This window comes from Sphaeramia orbicularis, unplaced genomic scaffold (assembly GCF_902148855.1).
Source record: "Sphaeramia orbicularis unplaced genomic scaffold, fSphaOr1.1, whole genome shotgun sequence".
Lineage (NCBI taxonomy): Eukaryota > Metazoa > Chordata > Actinopteri > Kurtiformes > Apogonidae > Sphaeramia > Sphaeramia orbicularis.
Window position 1 is genome coordinate 950 of NW_021941634.1, and position 20,280 is coordinate 21,229.

Genomic DNA, 20,280 nt, shown 5'->3' on the forward strand with positions numbered 1-20,280 from the left:
GCTGATCCAAAGGGTCTAAAACAAGGGCCCAGAACCAGCTGATCCAAAGGCTCCAAAACTAGGGCCCAGAACCAGCTGATCCAAAGGGTCTAAAACTAGGGCCCAGAACCAGCTGATCCAAAGGCTCCAAACTAGGGTCCAGAACCAGCTGATCCAAAGGGTCTAAAACTAGGGCCCAGAACCAGCTGATCCAAAGGGTCTAAAACTAGGGCCCAGAACCAGCTGATCCATAGGGTCCAGAACTAGGGCCCAGAACCAGCTGATCCAAAGGGTCCAGAACTAGGGCCCAGAACCAGCTGATCCAAAGGCTCCAAAACTAGGGCCCAGAACCAGCTGATCCAAAGGCTCCAAAACTAGGACCAGAACCAGCTGATCCAAAGGGTCTAAAACTAGGGCCCAGAACCAGCTGATCCAAAGGGTCCAAAACTAGGGCCCAGAACCAGCTGATCCAAAGGGTCTAAAACGAGGGCCCAGAACCAGCTGATCCAAAGGCTCCAAAACTAGGACCAGAACCAGCTGATCCAAAGGGTCTAAAACTAGGGCCCAGAACCAGCTGATCCAAAGGGTCCAAAACTAGGGCCCAGAACCAGCTGATCCAAAGGGTCTAAAACGAGGGCCCAGAACCAGCTGATCCAAAGGGTCTAAAACGAGGGCCCAGAACCAGCTGATCCAAAGGCTCCAAAACTAGGGCCCAGAACCAGCTGATCCAAAGGGTCTAAAACTAGGGCCCAGAACCAGCTGATCCAAAGGCTCCAAAACTAGGGCCCAGAACCAGCTGATCCAAAGGCTCCAAAACTAGGGCCCAGAACCAGCTGATCCAAAGGCTCCAAAACTAGGACCAGAACCAGCTGATCCAAAGGGTCTAAAACTAGGGCCCAGAACCAGCTGATCCAAAGGGTCCAAAACTAGGGCCCAGAACCAGCTGATCCAAAGGGTCTAAAACTAGGGCCCAGAACCAGCTGATCCAAAGGCTCCAAAACTAGGGCCCAGAACCAGCTGATCATAAGGCTCCAAAACTAGGGCCCAGAACCAGCTGATCCAAAGGGTCTAAAACTAGGGCCCAGAACCAGCTGATCCAAAGGGTCCAAAACTAGGGCCCAGAACCAGCTGATCCAAAGGCTCCAAAACTAGGGCCCAGAACCAGCTGATCCAAAGGGTCTAAAACGAGGGCCCAGAACCAGCTGATCCAAAGGCTCCAAAACTAGGGCCCAGAACCAGCTGATCCAAAGGGTCTAAAACGAGGGCCCAGAACCAGCTGATCCAAAGGCTCCAAAACTAGGGCCCAGAACCAGCTGATCCAAAGGGTCTAAAACTAGGGCCCAGAACCAGCTGATCCAAAGGCTCCAAAACTAGGGCCCAGAACCAGCTGATCCAAAGGGTCTAAAACTAGGGCCCAGAACCAGCTGATCCAAAGGGTCCAGAACTAGGGCCCAGAACCAGCTGATCCAAAGGGTCCAGAACTAGGGCCGAGAACCAGCTGATCCAAAGGCTCCAAAACTAGGGCCCAGAACCAGCTGATCCAAAGGGTCTAAAACTAGGGCCCAGAACCAGCTGATCCAAAGGGTCCAGAACTAGGGTCCAGAACCAGCTGATCCAAAGGCTCCAAAACTAGGGCCCAGAACCAGCTGATCCAAAGGGTCTAAAACTAGGGCCCAGAACCAGCTGATCCAAAGGCTCCAAAACTAGGGCCCAGAACCAGCTGATCCAAAGGCTCCAAAACTAGGGCCCAGAACCAGCTGATCCAAAGGGTCTAAAACTAGGGCCCAGAACCAGCTGATCCAAAGGCTCCAAAACTAGGGCCCAGAACCAGCTGATCCAAAGGGTCCAGAACTAGGGCCCAGAACCAGCTGATCCAAAGGGTCCAGAACTAGGGCCCAGAACCAGCTGATCCAAAGGGTCTAAAACTAGGACCCAGAACCAGCTGATCCAAAGGCTCCAAAACTAGGGCCCAGAACCAGCTGATCCAAAGGGTCCAAAACTAGGGTCCAGAACCAGCTGATCCAAAGGCTCCAAAACTAGGGCCCAGAACCAGCTGATCCAAAGGCTCCAAAACTAGGGCCCAGAACCTGCTGATCCAAAGGGTCCAGAACTAGGGCCCAGAACCAGCTGATCCAAAGGCTCCAAAACTTGGACCAGAACCAGCTGATCCAAAGGGTCTAAAACTAGGGCCCAGAACCAGCTGATCCAAAGGGTCCAAAACTAGGGCCCAGAACCAGCTGATCCAAAGGGTCTAAAACGAGGGCCTAGAACCAGCTGATCCAAAGGCTCCAAAACTAGGGCCCAGAACCAGCTGATCCAAAGGGTCTAAAACTAGGACCCAGAACCAGCTGATCCAAAGGCTCCAAAACTAGGGCCCAGAACAAGCTGATCCAGCTGATCCAAAGGCTCCAAAACTAGGGCCCAGAACCAGCTGATCCAAAGGGTCTAAAACTAGGGCCCAGAACCAGCTGATCCAAAGGCTCCAAAACTTGGGCCCAGAACCAGCTGATCCAAAGGGTCCAAAACTAGGACCCAGAACCAGCTGATCCAAAGGCTCCAAAACTAGGGCCCAGAACCAGCTGATCCAAAGGTCATTTCCAGTAGGTCGTGGACTGACCCCAGTGAATCTATGCAGGATCTACTGGGACTGAGCAGATTTCCTGAGTCTAGTTCAGATCCAGTCCTTTATCCAACACAGATACTACTGCTGTGGACCAGCACACTGTAAAAAAACATCTGTAACTGAACAGAATTTTCACTGTTTATTTGACAGATTTTTTTCTGTATTTTTCAGATACAGGAAAATATCAATGAAATGACAAAAGCAGACTGTGATTTTACATGTCAAATGGAAAAGAACAGGAAAAAAACTGTAACTGTGAGATTAAACTGTTAATTTAAAGTTTAATAGTGTAAAAAAAAAATAAAAATAAAAACCAGATAAAATTCCTGACAGTTAACAGTAACAGAAGTATTTGTTCTGTCAGTTGAACCAGACTTGTTTGTTCATTGACAAATATCTTATGTAATTACAGGAGGTTTCACAACAAAAATGTTGAATAAATGTATTTTTGTGAATGTATAACATGTATAAGCACTGATAAACTGTCCAAATACAGTTTTTATCAGTGGATTGGACAACTGAGTCTCACTGAAAATTATATATATATATATTTATAGGGAATTGGATTGTTTTAATACATGTAAATATTCTTTATTAAACATTAAAAAAAAAAAAAAAAGAAAGCAAAATCTCATGTTGTTAGGTCAAAAAAGTGTCTTTTAACTACGGAAAATTACCATATTTTTATGAGATGGTTATTTTCCGTTATTTAACAGTATGTTTTTTTTTGGCGCCCCTGCTGCTGGAATAATACTGTTTTTTTGTTTGTTTTTTTTACAGTGCAGGGCACCAGTGGATTCTGGGAAATTAGCAGATTTATACCAGCTGTTTTTAAATTAACACATTATTCTGATAATATTCTGGCTTTATTGTCGGAATATGACGACTTTAATCTCATAAACCAATGAGGTTTTTTCATAACTACGTCTTCATTCTCCTAAAGTTCCAGGTTTTATCTCCATATTTTCTGACTTTATACTCATAGTGACCAGTGATTTTCTTTTCTTCTGTGGTCCTAATACTCCGTCGTAGCTTTATTCTCCAGTTCCCCCGTATTTGAAAAAGATCTGCAGGACCAGAACCAGGACGAGGGTGTGCAGGACCAGGGTGTGCAGGACCAGGGTTGGACAGTAGATCTGGACCAGGGTTGTAGACCCCTGGTCTATGGAATGAAAATGGACTCAGTGTCAGTTCTATTTCATTAGATTTTATTTGTATAAATATAAATAAATCCCACAGGGTCCCAGTAGGTCCCATAGGGTTCCAGAAGGTCCGAGAGGGTCCCAGAAGGCTACAGAAGGTACCAAAGGGTCCCAGTAGGTCCCAGTGTTGTGACATGTGTTCAGTCCAAACAGGCTGAGGGCTCCTGTTTCCTCTTCTTGTTGCTGCTGGCTCCATCTTGGGGGGACTGGTGGTCCTGGTCTGGGTGGACCTGTTCAGTGGGGGATTCTTGTGGTGGGTTGTAGTCCTGGTCTGGGTGGACCTCTTCAGTGGGGGGTTCTGGGAAGTTCTTTCCAGGTCCTAGAACCTGTCTCACGGTCATGTTGATCCTGGACCCGCTCAGGTACCTGCAGCACACAGTCCAGTCCTGCTCGGACACAGGTTCCAAGGCAGAGCTGTACTCTGGGGGGGGGCCGAGGGGACCGCCCCCGCTATCCGCCGTCGGCCGTCCTGGTGCCGCGGCAATGATGCGAGGAACGGCGTGGTACAGAAGACGACTAGGTCCGGACATGACCATGACGTCCCCGCTGTGGACGAACATGGCAGTGGGGGGGTCCTGTCTCTGGAGACCCCCCAGGAGGAAGATGGCCGACTGTCCAAAACTAGAATAGAAGAAGAAGACACACAGTCAGGTGGACGCAAACTACTGTCCAAAACTAGAGAAGAAGACACAAGGTCAGGTGGAGACAAACGACTGTCCAAAACTAGAGAAGAAGACGCACAGTCAGGTGGAGACAAACGATTGTCCAAAACTAGAGAAGACGCACAGTCAGGTGGACGCTAATGACTGTCCAAAACTAGAGAAGAAGACACAAGGTCAGGTGGAGACAAACGACTGTCCAAAACTAGAGAAGAAGACGCACAGTCAGGTGGACGCAAACGATTGTCCAAAACTAGAGAAGACGCACAGTCAGGTGGACGCAAATGACTGTCCAAAACTAGAGAAGAAGACACAAGGTCAGGTGGAGACAAACGACTGTCCAAAACTAGAGAAGACACAGGTCAGGTGGAGACAAACGACTGTCCAAAACTAGAGAAGAAGACACAGGTCAGGTGGACGCAAACTACTGTCCAAAACTAGAGAAGAAGACACAAGGTCAGGTGGAGACAAACGACTGTCCAAAACTAGAGAAGAAGACACAAGGTCAGGTGGAGACAAACGACTGTCCAAAACTAGAGAAGAAGACACAAGGTCAGGTGGAGACAAACGACTGTCCAAAACTAGAGAAGAAGACACAAGGTCAGGTGGAGACAAACGACTGTCCAAAACTAGAATAGAAGAAGAAGACACAAGGTCAGGTGGAGACAAATGGTGTCTTTCAGTCCAACATCAGAGCCTGAGCACAGACAAATGCTCATATTCGGACATCGGTCCCTGACACTATGGACACAGATAGTACCGCTCATATTAAGGGTTCTGCTGTCCTGAACATACAGGGTTCTACTGTCCAGAACATACAGGGTTCTACTGTCCAGAACATACAGGGTTCTATTGTCCAGAACATACAGGGTTCTACTTCCCAGAACATACAGGGTTCTATTGTCCAGAACATAAAGGGTTCTATTGTCCAGAACATACAGGGTTCTATTGTCCAGAACATAAAGGGTTCTACTGCCCAGAACATACAGGGTTCTACTGTCCAGAACATACAGGGTTCTATTGTCCAGAACATAAAGGGTTCTACTGCCCAGAACATACAGGGTTCTATTGTCCAGAACATACAGGGTTCTACTGTCCAGAACATACAGGGTTCTATTGTCCAGAACATAAAGGGATCTACTGCCCAGAACATACAGGGTTCTATTGCCCAGAACATAAAGGGTTCTATTGTCCAGAACATACAGGGTTCTATTGTCCAGAACATAAAGGGTTCTATTGTCCAGAACATACAGGGTTCTATTGTCCAGAACATAAAGGGTTCTAATGTCCAGAACATACAGGGTTCTATTGTCCAGAACATACAGGGTTCTATTGTCCAGAACATAAAGGGTTCTACTGCCCAGAACATAAAGGGTTCTATTGTCCAGAACATACAGGGTTCTATTGTCCAGAACATAAAGGGTTCTATTGTCCAGAACATAAAGGGATCTACTGCCCAGAACATAAAGGGTTCTATTGCCCAGAACATAAAGGGTTCTATTGTCCAGAACATACAGGGTTCTATTGTCCAGAACATACAGGGTTCTACTTCCCAGAACATACAGGGTTCTATTGTCCAGAACATACAGGGTTCTACTGTCCAGAACATAAAGGGTTCTATTGTCCAGAACATACAGGGTTCTATCGTCCAGAACATAAAGGGTTCTATCATCCAGAACATAAAGGGTTCTATCGTCCAGAACATACAGGGTTCTATTGTCCAGAACATACAGGGTTCTATTGTCCAGAACATAAAGGGTTCTAATGTCCAGAACATACAGGGTTCTATTGTCCAGAACATACAGGGTTCTATTGTCCAGAACATAAAGGGTTCTATTGTCCAGAACATAAAGGGTTCTACTGCCCAGAACATAAAGGGTTCTATTGTCCAGAACATACAGGGTTCTATTGTCCAGAACATAAAGGGTTCTATTGTCCAGAACATAAAGGGTTCTATTGTCCAGAACATAAAGGGATCTACTGCCCAGAACATAAAGGGTTCTATTGCCCAGAACATAAAGGGTTCTATTGTCCAGAACATACAGGGTTCTATTGTCCAGAACATACAGGGTTCTACTTCCCAGAACATACAGGGTTCTATTGTCCAGAACATACAGGGTTCTATTGTCCAGAACATACAGGGTTCTATTGTCCAGAACATAAAGGGTTCTACTGCCCAGAACATAAAGGGTTCTATTGTCCAGAACATACAGGGTTCTATTGTCCAGAACATACAGGGTTCTATTGTCCAGAACATAAAGGGTTCTATTGTCCAGAACATAAAGGGTTCTACTGCCCAGAACATAAAGGGTTCTATTGTCCAGAACATACAGGGTTCTATTGTCCAGAACATAAAGGGTTCTATTGTCCAGAACATAAAGGGATCTACTGCCCAGAACATAAAGGGTTCTATTGCCCAAAACATAAAGGGTTCTATTGTCCAGAACATACAGGGTTCTATTGTCCAGAACATACAGGGTTCTACTTCCCAGAACATACAGGGTTCTATTGTCCAGAACATACAGGGTTCTATTGTCCAGAACATACAGGGTTCTATTGTCCAGAACATAAAGGGTTCTACTGCCCAGAACATAAAGGGTTCTATTGTCCAGAACATACAGGGTTCTATTGTCCAGAACATAAAGGGTTCTATTGTCCAGAACATAAAGGGTTCTATTGTCCAGAACATACAGGGTTCTATTGTCCAGATCATACAGGGTTCTATTGTCCAGAACATAAAGGGATCTACTGCCCAGAACATAAAGGGTTCTATTGCCCAGAACATACAGGGTTCTATTGTCCAGAACATAAAGGGTTCTATTGTCCAGAACATACAGGGTTCTATTGTCCAGAACATAAAGGGTTCTACTGCCCAGAACATACAGGGTTCTACTGTCCAGAACATAAAGGGTTCTATTGTCCAGAACATAAAGGGTTCTATTGTCCAGAACATAAAGGGTTCTACTGCCCAGAACATAAAGGGTTCTACTGTCCAGAACATAAAGGGTTCTATTGTCCAGAACATAAAGGGTTCTATTGTCCAGAACATAAAGGGTTCTACTGCCCAGAACATAAAGGGTTCTATTGTCCAGAACATAAAGGGTTCTATTGTCCAGATCATAAAGGGTTCTATTGTCCAGAACATAAAGGGATCTACTGCCCAGAACATAAAGGGTTCTATTGCCCAGAACATACAGGGTTCTATTGTCCAGAACATAAAGGGTTCTATTGTCCAGAACATACAGGGTTCTATTGTCCAGAACATAAAGGGTTCTACTGCCCAGAACATACAGGGTTCTACTGTCCAGAACATAAAGGGTTCTATTGTCCAGAACATAAAGGGTTCTATTGTCCAGAACATAAAGGGTTCTACTGCCCAGAACATAAAGGGTTCTACTGTCCAGAACATAAAGGGTTCTATTGTCCAGAACATAAAGGGTTCTATTGTCCAGAACATAAAGGGTTCTACTGCCCAGAACATAAAGGGTTCTATTGTCCAGAACATAAAGGGTTCTATTGTCCAGAACATAAAGGGTTCTACTGCCCAGAACATACAGGGTTCTACTGTTCAGTTCAGTCATAGGGATTGTTTTTACTGTAAAATTCAGTTTTTAGACAAAAAAGATAAAACAGACTTTTGGCAGAATAAAACTGTTCTGTTTGTGCTCTAAACAGGTACTGACACTGAACCCAAACTGTGGACCCAGAACCCAGGTCCGGACAGAACCGTGGACCAGTACCGGTGCAGCCCCAGGATCCACAGTTCTTTAATTTAAGGTGAAACAGATGGGGTTTATGTTCTGTCGCATTGACAGTGTTTCAGTTTGAATAAAACAATGACATGAAATCATTCAAAGTGTTTGTAATTATTTCTGATTGTGGATCCAGTTTTTTATATGAAATGTGTTCCATAGAAAGACAACACATAGAACAGACATGAAAGGCACACAATTACAACCAGTGGGAACACTGACACCAGCCAGACCCAGGCACAAACCCAGGCCTAGAGCCAGACCCAGACCCAGACCTAGACCCAGACCCAGACCCAGACCTAGACCTAGACCTAGATCCAGACTCAGACCTAGACCTAGACCCAGACCCAGACCCAGACCACCCTCCAGTCCTCCTACCTGAATGACAGCAGTGGTCTGCTGTGGTCCAGTTCAGACTGGTCCACGTGGATCCCCAGGGACGAGTCGGACCTGTAGTAGTTGAGGATTCCAGCCTGAGCGTTGAATCCTGGGAAACCACAGGCTGAAGCCACCTGATTGGCCAGGAGGTGGAGCTCAGCTGGGAACGGAGTCACATGGTGCGCAGAGTAGGTCTGGAAAACAAAGGACAGCAGACGGGAACCAATGAGAACAAGGGTGGGAGGGGCCTAGGGCTGGGAGGGGCCAGGTCTGTGGTCCATGGACTAAAACAGCACAAACATGTGAACGTAGACACGCCCACCCCCTTTGACTTATGATGCCTTCAGGTGCTGCTGGGAAGACCAGCCTTTGCACTGTGGATTTGAAGTGACCAGTGTGTTGTGTTCAAGGGCTTTAGGCTGCGTTTACACCACATGGAACTGACTCCAATCTGGTACCAGGTCCTATTCCAGACCCTTTCCACTCTGGTACCAGGTCCTATTCCAGACCCTTTCCACTCTGGTACCAGGTCCTATTCCAGACCCTTTCCACTCTGGTACCAGGTCCTATTCCAGACCGGTTCCACTCTGGTCCCAGGTCCTATTCCAGACCCTTTCCACTCTGGTACCAGGTCCTATTCCAGACCCTTTCCACTCTGGTACCAGGTCCTATTCCAGACCCTTTCCATTCCAGATCCTCCCTCTTTCCAGTCCCTGGTCGTCATAGCGATGCGGTGCGTTCCTTCTGTGTGCTCTGCTCACAGTTGCTGATAAACTCACTGGTTGCCTGTTGTCTGGTCAAACTCCTGCTGAATGTTTGCGTCTGAACCTCCTGGACAAACCATGGTGTAGTTTTACAGACTGTCATCATGTGGATTCACCTACTGACAGATTTACTGGAAAAGGGCGGGGCACACACACCACTCTGACCAATCAGAGCTCTGCAGTGTTTACACAGTGTCACCTTAAGTATCTGGTCCCCAGTCCTGGAACCTCAGCAGAGGAGAGACCAAAAAACTAGTACCAGGTACCAGATTCCCAAAAACTAGTGCCAGGTACCAAATTCCAAAAAACTAGTACCAGAGTCCAAAAACTAGTACCAGATTTAAAAAAAATAGTACCAGGTATCAGAGTCCAAAAAACTAGTACCAGATACCAGATAAAAAAAATAGTACCAGGTACCAGATTAAAAAAACTAGTACCAGGTACCAGATTAAAAAAAAACTAGTGCCAGGTACCAGATTCCAAAAAACTAGTACCAGAGTCCAAAAGCTAGTACCAGAGTCCAAAAAACTAGTACCAGGTACCAGATTCCTGGGGCCTCATGTTCACAGACTTGTGCGGATTTCATTTGTAAACCTGGTGTCCACTTAAATCCAGAAAAATCCGAACGCACAAAAAATCCAGACGAATCAAACTGAGCGTACGCCTGAACCCAAACACACTGCCTTTATTCATCCAATCAGCTGGAACTGAGCGCATGTCTTGGAGTACCTGACTCCTCCCTCTCCACGCCCACATTTAAATATGCAAATCAGTGTAAACAGGGTCTGCAGGTGGGATTAACTCTGGGATTCACCTGAATGATCACATGATGACGACAAGGAGGACGAGAAGAGGAGGATGAAACAGACGGAAGAAGAAAAGAGATGAACTGAGACTGAGCGGAGAGAAGGGGGAGACTGGTCTAACAGGGGGGACACTGGTCTGACGGGTGACACTGGTCTAACAGGGGTGACACTGGTCTGACGGGTGACACTGGTCTAACAGGGGTGACACTGGTCTGACAGGGGTGACACTGGTCTGACAGGTGACACTGGTCTAACAGGGGTGACACTGGTCTGACAGGTGACACTGGTCTAACAGGGGTGACACTGGTCTAACAGAGGTGACACTGGTCTGACGGGTGACACTGGACTGACAGGGGTGACACTGGACTGAAAGGGGTCACACTGGTCTGACGGGTGACACTGGACTGACAGGGGTGACACTGGTCTGACAGGGGTGACACTGGTCTAACAGGGGTGACACTGGTCTAACAGGGGTGACACTGGTCTGACCGGTGACACTGGACTGACAGGGGTGACACTGGACTGACAGGGGTGACACTGGACTGAAAGGGGTCACACTGGTCTGACGGGTGACACTGGACTGACAGGGGTGACACTGGTCTGACAGGGGTGGCACTGGTCTAACAGGGGTGACACTGGTCTAACAGGGGTGACACTGGTCTGACGGGTGACACTGGACTGACAGGGGTGACACTGGTCTAACAGGGGTGATACTGGTCTGACAGGACTGACTGGGATCAGCACCCCCCCCCCCCCCCCAGGTAAATCTACATTTCGTATTAGTATCAGTCACACATGAGTTCATTCTACGGGTCCTCAGTCTGATCCCAGCTGAACTAGATACAGGTTCATGTGGGATCATGTCAGGAAATCACAGACTGACTCATGTTTAATCACTCCAATTATTATTTTCCAACAGTGAGGCAGTAATCGGTCAGAGCCAGTCTCATCCTCCTGTCACAGAGACTTCCTGTTGACTCCAGTGTTAGCCGATCCTCTGGTCCAACAGTTGATGATGCCCATCAGACCCACATGGGTCTGTACTGACCCGGGTCACCAGAGGACAATCTATGGAGTCAATGAGCGACTGGACAGACTCATAAATGTTCTGACAGACATGAACCCTACAGTAAATACATTTATCAACCAAATAATTCTGGGTCCTTGTCTGTTTATGTGGTTGTTGCTGAATGTCCTCCAGGGCAGGACTGGCACTGATGGGTCCAGGGTCTGGGTCTGGTTCTGGTGGTGGATGTGCTGCTGTGGCAGTAGGATGTTCTGTCTGTGTGTTCATTGTTCTTCTGTATCTCTGACGTGTTCATTGCTCTGTGGAATGACTTTTGTCACATTCTTCTCAGTTCCTCAGTGTCTCCTCTGGTTCTAAAACACTACAAACCTGTGTTCTCCAGCTGTGGAGTTGGAGTGGAGGAGCGCACATTTAAACGGTCATGTCACTCTTTATACATCTGAACGTCAGCGTGGAAAAGCATGTACGCCAGGTTTATGTGTGTACACAACCTTTATACATGAGGCCCCAGGTCCTTTTACATAATGGAAATGCAAAAAGGACAAGTCAGGTCGAGTCGAGTCGAGTCGAGTCGGTACCACGTACAGGAAACACAGCATTAGTTCATGTAGTGAAAAAACAAATATGATGGTCAGACGGTGCTGGAACTGTTCATCTGTTTTCTTCTGTTTGGCAGATGGGACCAGAACTGTGGAAAACCCTGAGGGTTAGAACCCCAACCCTAAACCACATCATGGATGAGACCACTACTGCCCCCCCTCACCTTGACCGCTGGTGCCCCCCCTTCTCACCTTGGTTTCCCAGTTGTAGTGGTACCCCAGGGTGACCCAGCGCAGCCTCTCCAGTACAGTCTTAGGTTCCCTTTTCCCAGCAGGAGGAGCTCTGTAGGGGGTGGAGCAAAGGATATCATGACCGACCAACCAACCAACCAACCAGCCAGCCAACCAACTAACCAACCAGCCAACCAACCTGTAGTAGAGACTTCTGGGAAATTGGATGGAGCTGGTCAGCTGACCCAGTTTCACCAGGGTCACCGACAGAAATGGAGCTCAGATTTCCCAGAATCCCGTTTTCAAAAAGCCTGTTTATCTTGATAATGTCTTTCTGTGACATTCATCCTTTCAGATCAATCCAACAACACATTTTTCCTCCATGATGAATCAGTTTGTTCGGGATTATGAATAGAATTCCCAAAATTAGACTGATCAGCATCATAAACATTCTGTTTAAAAAAATTTTTCTGAATTTTCTGTGGGGGTCATGTGGGGACCATTGGGTGAATCTGAACATTTTCCTGAAATAAGCCCTACTGTAACTGCCCCCCCCCCCCCCCCCCGAGAGGCCGTCCCTCTAACCTCAGACTGTCAGCGCTCTGAGCCCAGAGGTCCTGGGTGTGGGAGGGGTCCATGTGCAGGTCCAGGTTACACACATTAGGTTTCTGAGGGTACGACTTCAGAGCCTGTCTGACCCAGAAGGACTGGGCCCCCCCCAGGAAGGGGTCCGAGATGAAGATGAACCCTAGAGAGGAGGAAAAAACACAAGATGAAGATGAACCCTAGAGAGGAGGAAAAAACACAAGATGAAGATGAACCCTAGAGAGGAGAAAAAACACAAGATGAAGATGAACCCTAGGAGGAGGAAAAACACAAGATGAAAGATGAACCCTAGAGAGGAGGAAAAAACACAAGATGAAGATGAACCCTAGAGAGGAGAAAAAACACAAGATGAAGATGAACCCTAGAGAGGAGGAAAAAACACAAGATGAAGATGAACCCTAAAGAGGAGGAAAAAAACACAAGATGAAGATGAACCCTAAAGAGGAGAAAAAACACAAGATGAAGATGAACCCTAAGAGGAGGAAGAAACACAAGATGAAGATGAACCCTATAGAGGAGGAAAAAACACAAGATGAAGATGACCCTAAAGAGGAGAAAAAACACAAGATGAAGATGAACCCTAGAGAGGAGGAAAAAACACAAGATGAAGATGAACCCTAGAGAGGAGGAAAAAACACAAGATGAAGATGAACCCTAGAGAGGAGGAAAAAAACACAAGATGAAGATGAACCCTAGAGAGGAGGAAAAAACACAAGATGAAGATGAACCCTAGAGAGGAGGAAAAAACACAAGATGAAGATGAACCCTAGAGAGGAGGAAAAAACACAAGATGAAGATGAACCCTAGAGAGGAGGAAAAAACACAAGATGAAGATGAACCCTAAAGAGGAGGAAAAAACACAAGATGAAGATGAACCCTAAAGAGGAGGAAAAAACACAAGATGAAGATGAACCCTAGAGAGGAGGAAAAAACACAAGATGAAGATGAACCCTAGAGAGGAGGAAAAAACACAAGATGAAGATGAACCCTAAAGAGGAGGAAAAAACACAAGATGAAGATGAACCCTAGAGAGGAGGAAAAAACACAAGATGAAGATGAACCCTAGAGAGGAGGAAAAAACACAAGATGAAGATGAACCCTAGAGAGGAGGAAAAAACACAAGATGAAGATGAACCCTAGAGAGGAGGAAAAAACACAAGATGAAGATGAACCCTAAAGAGGAGGAAAAAACACAAGATGAAGATGAACCCTAGAGAGGAGGAAAAAACACAAGATGAAGATGAACCCTAGAGAGGAGGAAAAAACACAAGATGAAGATGAACCCTAAAGAGGAGGAAAAAACACAAGATGAAGATGAACCCTAGAGAGGAGGAAAAAACACAAGATGAAGATGAACCCTAGAGAGGAGGAAAAAACACAAGATGAAGATGAACCCTAGAGAGGAGGAAAAAACACAAGATGAAGATGAACCCTAAGAGAGGAGGAAAAAACACAAGATGAAGATGAACCCTAGAGAGGAGGAAAAAACACAAGATGAAGATGAACCCTAAAGAGGAGGAAAAAACACAAGATGAAGATGAACCCTAGAGAGGAGGAAAAAACACAAGATGAAGATGAACCCTAAAGAGGAGGAAAAAACACAAGATGAAGATGAACCCTAGAGAGGAGGAAAAAACACAAGATGAAGATGAACCCTAGAGAGGAGGAAAAAACACAAGATGAAGATGAACCCTAAAGAGGAGGAAAAAACACAAGATGAAGATGAACTCTAAAGAGGAGGAAAAAACACAAGATGAAGATGAACCCTAAAGAGGAGGAAAAAACACAAGATGAAGATGAACTCTAAAGAGGAGGAAAAAACACAAGATGAAGATGAACCCTAGAGAGGAGGAAAAAAACACAAGATGAAGATGAACCCTAGAGAGGAGGAAAAAACACAAGATGAAGATGAACCCTAGAGAGGAGGAAAAAACACAAGATGAAGATGAACCCTAAAGAGGAGGAAAAAACACAAGATGAAGATGAACCCTAAAGAGGAGGAAAAAACACAAGATGAAGATGAACCCTAGAGAGGAGGAAAAAACACAAGATGAAGATGAACCCTAAAGAGGAGGAAAAAACACAAGATGAAGATGAACCCTAGAGAGGAGGAAAAAACACAAGATGAGATGAACCCTAGAGAGGAGGAAAAAACACAAGATGAAGATGAACCTAAAGAGGAGAAAAAAACACAAGATGAAGATGAACCCTAGAGAGGAGGAAAAAACACAAGATGAAGATGAACCCTAGAGAGGAGGAAAAAACACAGATGAAGATGAACCCTAAAGAGGAGGAAAAAACACAAGATGAAGATGAACCCTAGAGAGGAGGAAAAAACACAGATGAAGATGAACCTAGAGAGGAGGAAAAAACACAAGATGAAAGATGAACCCTAAAGAGGAGGAAAAAACACAAGATGAAGATGAACCCTAGAGAGGAGAAAAAACACAAGATGAAGATGAACCCTAGAGAGGAGGGAAAAAACACAAGATTAAGATGACCCTAAAGAGGAGGAAAAAACACAAGATGAAGATGAACCCTAGAGAGGAGGAAAAAACACAGATGAAGATACCCTAGAGAGGAGGAAAAAACACAAGATGAAGATGGAACCCTAAAGAGGAGGAAAAAACACAAGATGAAGATGAACCCTAGAGAGGAGGGAAAAAACACAAGATGAAGATGAACCCTAAAGAGGAGGAAAAAACACAAGATGAAGATGAACCCTAGAGAGGAGGAAAAAACACAAGATGAAGATGAACCCTAGAGAGGAGGAAAAAACACAAGATGAAGATGAACCCTAGAGAGGAGAAAAAACACAAGATGAAGATGAACCCTAGAGAGGAGGAAAAAACACAAGATGAAGATGAACCTAGAGAGGAGGAAAAAAACACAAGATGAAGATGAACCCTAGAGAGGAGGAAAAAACACAAGATGAAGATGAACCCTAGAGAGGAGGAAAAAACACAAGATGAAGATGAACCCTAAAGAGGAGGAAAAAACACAAGATGAAGATGAACCCTAAAGAGGAGGAAAAAACACAAGATGAAGATGAACCCTAGAGAGGAGGAAAAAACACAAGATGAAGATGAACCCTACAGAGGAGGAAAAAACACAAGATGAAGATGAACCCTAAAGAGGAGGAAAAAACACAAGATGAAGATGAACCCTACAGAGGAGGAAAAAACACAAGATGAAGATGAACCCTAAAGAGGAGGTGGAAAAGGAGTTGAATTCAATATTCTGTCAAACAAGTTATAGGACTGCATTTACAGCAGGGTTCTGAAACTCCTGTTCTTTCAGGTTCCACATTTATACTTACTTTTATAAACTATCCAAACTAAAAAGATGTGAATAACCTGAAAAAAACTGACAATTCTTAAGAAAAATCAGTGCAATTTTCTCAGTCTTCTTCCTCCACTTCTCATTTGTCCATGTGCATTCTGGATCAGATCTACAAAGACACTAAACACTGAGGAAAGTAAAATGCTGAAAAAAGGGAAAAAAATAAAGTACTGAAAAAATGAACAAAAAGAAAGTAAAATAATGAACAAAAAAGTAAAATAATGAAAAAAATTTGCAAAATAAATTAAATAACGAAAAAAATAGCAAAAAAAGTAAAGTACTGAAAAAAAATTACAAAAATTGAGTAAAATAATGAAAAAATGAACAAAAATAAATTAAGTAATGAAAAAAATTAACAAAAATTGAGTAAAATAATGAAAAAATGACCAAAAATAAAGTAAAATTCAGTAAAATAAGGTGTCAAACTCCTGTTCTTTCAGGTTCCACATTCAGTCTGATCTGATCTGCAGTGGACTGAACCAGTAAAATAAGAACAGAAGAACCCAGAAATAATGACAACTGACAATTTATGTTTGTGTTTGAGTGAAAAAAAAAAGCTTAAATTATGAAAATACTTACTTTTATAAACTATCCAAACAAAAATGATGTGAATAACCTGAAAAAAGAAATTTCTTCAGATAAATCAGTGTAATTTTCTCAGTCTTCTTCCTCCACTTCTCATTAGTCCATGTGCATTCTGGATCAGATCTCCAAAGACACTAAACACTGAGGAACAGGAAGAAAAGAGTTCAAACTGGACTGAATTTAATACAGACATTTCAGGTTGGACACATTTGTTCAGGTTAGTCACATTTTATTGGTACAGGAGAGTTTGGAAATGGAAAGATTTTCACAATTTAATGTGATTTTTTTGCACTAAAACAAAGACAAACATTTGCAGTTGTCATTATTTACAGACATAATGTAATGTTATTTTTCCCATCCAACCCAGTAGTAAATCTGCAGTGGTTCTTTTGTGTGGGTTCTTCTGCTGTTATTATTGGACTGTAGATCAGATTGGTCTGGATGTGGAACCCACACTAAAATGAGTTCCACAGCCTGGACTGTGGAATTTACACACTGTGTAAATTCACCCCAGGGGTCAGATTAGAACCTTTGGGGGGACGCATTTGGGCCCCGGGACGCATGTTTGAGACCCCTGATTTAGATCCTATAGTGCACAGGTGTCAAACATAAGGCCCGGGGCCCAGATGTGTCCCACCAAAGGTTCCAGTCCGACCCCTGGGATGAATTTACAAAATGTATAAATTCCACTTAACATATGAACAATCAAGGATGTCGTAGTCTTTCTAGTTCAGGTTCCACATACAGACTAATGTGATCTCAACTAAAATAATAATAGCATAATAACCTGTAAATGAGGACTCCAAATGTTCTTAGTTTAATGTGATAAGTATAAGTTCACATTATATCTATAACTAAGTAATGACAACTCCAAATTCTTCCTCTTTGTTTTAGTCTAAAAACTTACATAAAATTATGAAAATATTAACATTTACAAACTATCCTTTAACAATAAAATGTGAAAAACCTCAAATTTTGAAAGTAAGATTTTTACATTATTCTTCCTGTTATTAAATATTTTGTGCCTTTGTAGATGCAATCCATAATATGCTTGTATAAATGGTAAGTTGAGGTGTAATATTGTTAAAATTGCACCTATTTTTCTCTAGAAATTTCTTTTTTTTTTTTAGGTTGTTTACATCATTTTTGTTTGGATAGTTTATAAATGTACATATTTTTATAATTTAATTTCATTTGCACTAAAACAAAGAGGAAAAATTTGGAGTCATCATTATTTACAGGTTATTATGCTATTGTTTTACTAGTCCGGCCCACTGGAGATCTATTTGGGCTGAACGTGGAACTGAACTAAAATGAGTCTGACAGCCCTGCTGTAGTGGGTTTATACTTAGTTTGGTGTACAACTTCATATGTTGTACACATAAAGTACAAATTAGGTTTGTATTAAACTGACAGATCCTGCTGACTGGCTGAGTGCGTCCTGACCTGGGAACCCCTGCAGGCTGTAGGCGCTCCACTCCACAGATGGTCTTAAACCCACCATGGAACCATCCACAGCAGACACTGCAGCAGAGTCCAGTTTAAGAGGAAACACCTGTACACACACACACACACACACACACACGTGTTCAGGGCTGTGTACTTCCACCACTGCTTTTTCTTTTATACACTAATGATGGTAGGAGCAGGATGAGAATAGGCACCATGTGAACTTCACAGATGATCCAGTTCTAGTGAGCCTTTGAACCATGAGGAGGACGGGCATGGTCCTGGAGTGGAGGATCTGACCTGTTGGTGTGAAAACTTTTATCTGTCCATCAGTGTCTCCAAAACCAAAGATATGACTATTGGTCTCCGTAGGTCTGCCCATAATGGATTACAAACCGTTATTCAAAATAAGGTTGTTGAAAATGTGGATGAATACAAATACTTAGGGACCATTACTGATCGGAAATGATCATTTGACTGTAATACAGAGGCGGTGTGTGAAAAGGCCCAACAGAGACTTGTCTTTTTAAAAAGATGAAATCGTTGAATGTGTGCAGGACTGATGACTGTGTTTGACCAGTGTTTGATTCAGTCTGGTTGAACATTTGGCGTAGTGCTGTGGTATGGTGGTCTTCCAATGACCAGCAAGAGGAAGCTAACTAGGCTGGTACATGTAGCATCAAAGGTGTTTGGGGTCCAGCTAACCCATCTGCAGGACATGGATGTTAAAGGGGTCAGTGTTGAGGCCAAACACAGTTCAAACTGCCCTGATCTCCCACTGTTTGGGGAGCTTCATTCGCTCCCTCTGGTCGCCGTTTTAGTCTTCCTCAGTTGAGAACCAGATGGGCTGGGACTCCTTTATTCCTGTGGTTATTAAGAATCTGAATTCACAGAGCTGAGATCCAGATTTTTTTTTTTCAAGTGTCAAATTTTATATGATTATTTATTTTGAAGGCTCATGGTCATTATGGCAGTTCACTGCTGTACTGGCCTACTGGACCTTTTTTACTTGTGTTGGGAAGGCAGTGGCTCCACTCTGTTGTCCTGTATTGTGTAATTGTATTGTGGTGGCATCGGGGGGTGCTGTTTCTGTGTCTGTGTTTTTGTGTATGCGCTTTTGTGTTTATGACCCCTGCTGCACACCCAATTTCCTTTCCTAAGGATAAATAAAGTTGAAAGCAATGTTGGACATCCAGGTGGAAACATTTGAATGAGTGAGGCTCAAATGCTTCTCATGTCACATGTATAAAACATACTGATATGTAAATATCAGTATGTACCAGAAAATAGAGTTCTTAAGCTAAAAATGATCCTATGTGAGAAATAACAGGTGAGTCTTTAATGTAAGTTCACTTTTGTCTGGATGTGGTCCATATATAATCCAGTTTGTTTCAACTACAGCCTCCACAGCTCCAGCCCAATTAGACTGTGTAGAGCTGCAACCAATTAATCGAGTCAAAGTGATAAAAAAAAAAAAAAAAAAAAAAAAAAAAAAAAAAATCAACCACAGTTAATTCTCCTCAATCTTCAGCTATGTTTCTTTCATTTGTCTGCTGTTAAACATTGGTTCCACTGTTGTGTTTCACACGGACACTTATTGTGACGCACAAAGAAGCTTCAATTCAGGAAAACTGACATAGAATATTTCCCTTCAATCAATTCCAGTCGATTAATCGAATCATGAGTTGTTGCATTCACTTCCAGCCCCTAATCGATTAATGGGTTGCAGCTCTAATACTTTGTTCCATTTTCCAAACCGCAGCTACAACCTTATAAACTTTTCCTTCTGTTCCATTCACTGTCCATTATTCTACAGTTTGATCCCAACACTGCGCATGACCGAACACTAATGAACGGCTTTGTTATTTACATATTTACCAGACTGCTCATCATTACTGTATGTCTGACACAGAACACAAACATTCTGCGGTTGCAGTTTTCATCTTTAAACATTCTGCGGTTGCAGTTTTCATCTTTAAACATTCTGCGGTTGCAGTTTTCATCTTTAAACATTCTGTTGTTGCAGTTTTCATCTTTAAACATTCTGCTGTTGCAGTTTTCATCTTTCAGTTTAAACTTCCCAGACGCTGCAGCTGTAGTTTTCCGCGCATGTCTGTTAGAAGTGTTCAGTTTTCTTTGTCCTTATTCTCCATGTTCTCTCACCTTGTCACTCTGTGTTCCTTTGGAGAAGTCAATAACTTCGCTGTAGTCCGGTGGAGGGTTCCTCCGTTTGTAAAACTTGAATATTTTCTTAAACGCGTCTTCTCCACTCTCCAACATGGAGGTCGCCATCTTGGCCATGACGTCACTCACTAACCTTTCAACTCAAAGCCTTTGC

At 43.7% G+C, this 20,280-nt stretch overlaps 1 protein-coding gene across 3 annotated transcripts; it reads right to left on the reverse strand.

The window, feature by feature from the left end:
• Positions 1–3,386: 3,386 nt before the first annotated feature.
• alkbh1 (alkB homolog 1, histone H2A dioxygenase) lies at positions 3,387–20,243 on the reverse strand. 3 transcript variants are annotated; one of them, XM_030130468.1, is made up of 7 exons: positions 20,106–20,243; positions 17,940–18,048; positions 12,546–12,708; positions 11,982–12,072; positions 8,594–8,787; positions 4,086–4,425; positions 3,387–4,034 (listed from the first exon to the last, which is right to left on the reverse strand). In XM_030130468.1, exons 1-7 carry the CDS (start codon positions 20,241–20,243, stop codon positions 3,945–3,947), a joined length of 1,125 nt encoding a protein of 374 aa, XP_029986328.1. In that variant the 3' UTR covers positions 3,387–3,944. The 3 variants fall into 3 exon arrangements, with proteins under 3 accessions (XP_029986328.1, XP_029986329.1, XP_029986326.1); XM_030130469.1 differs by adding an exon at positions 18,158–18,242 and having other exon boundaries at positions 3,387–4,425; positions 20,106–20,151; XM_030130466.1 differs by having other exon boundaries at positions 3,387–4,425.
• Between the last annotated feature and the right edge of the window lie 37 nt (positions 20,244–20,280).

Bases quoted from the DNA above. Each gene is read 5' to 3' on its own strand.
- alkbh1 (XM_030130466.1), bottom strand. From the start codon at position 20,243: ATGGCCAAGATGGCGACCTCCATGTTGGAGAGTGGAGAAGACGCGTTT. The intron at 12,073-12,545 runs GTTAGAGGGACG...CACCCCCTACAG, and splicing joins CAGAGCGCTGACAGTCTGAG to AGCTCCTCCTGCTGGGAAAA. The intron at 8,788-11,981 runs GTGAGAAGGGGG...TTTGTTTTCCAG, and splicing joins ACTACAACTGGGAAACCAAG to ACCTACTCTGCGCACCATGT.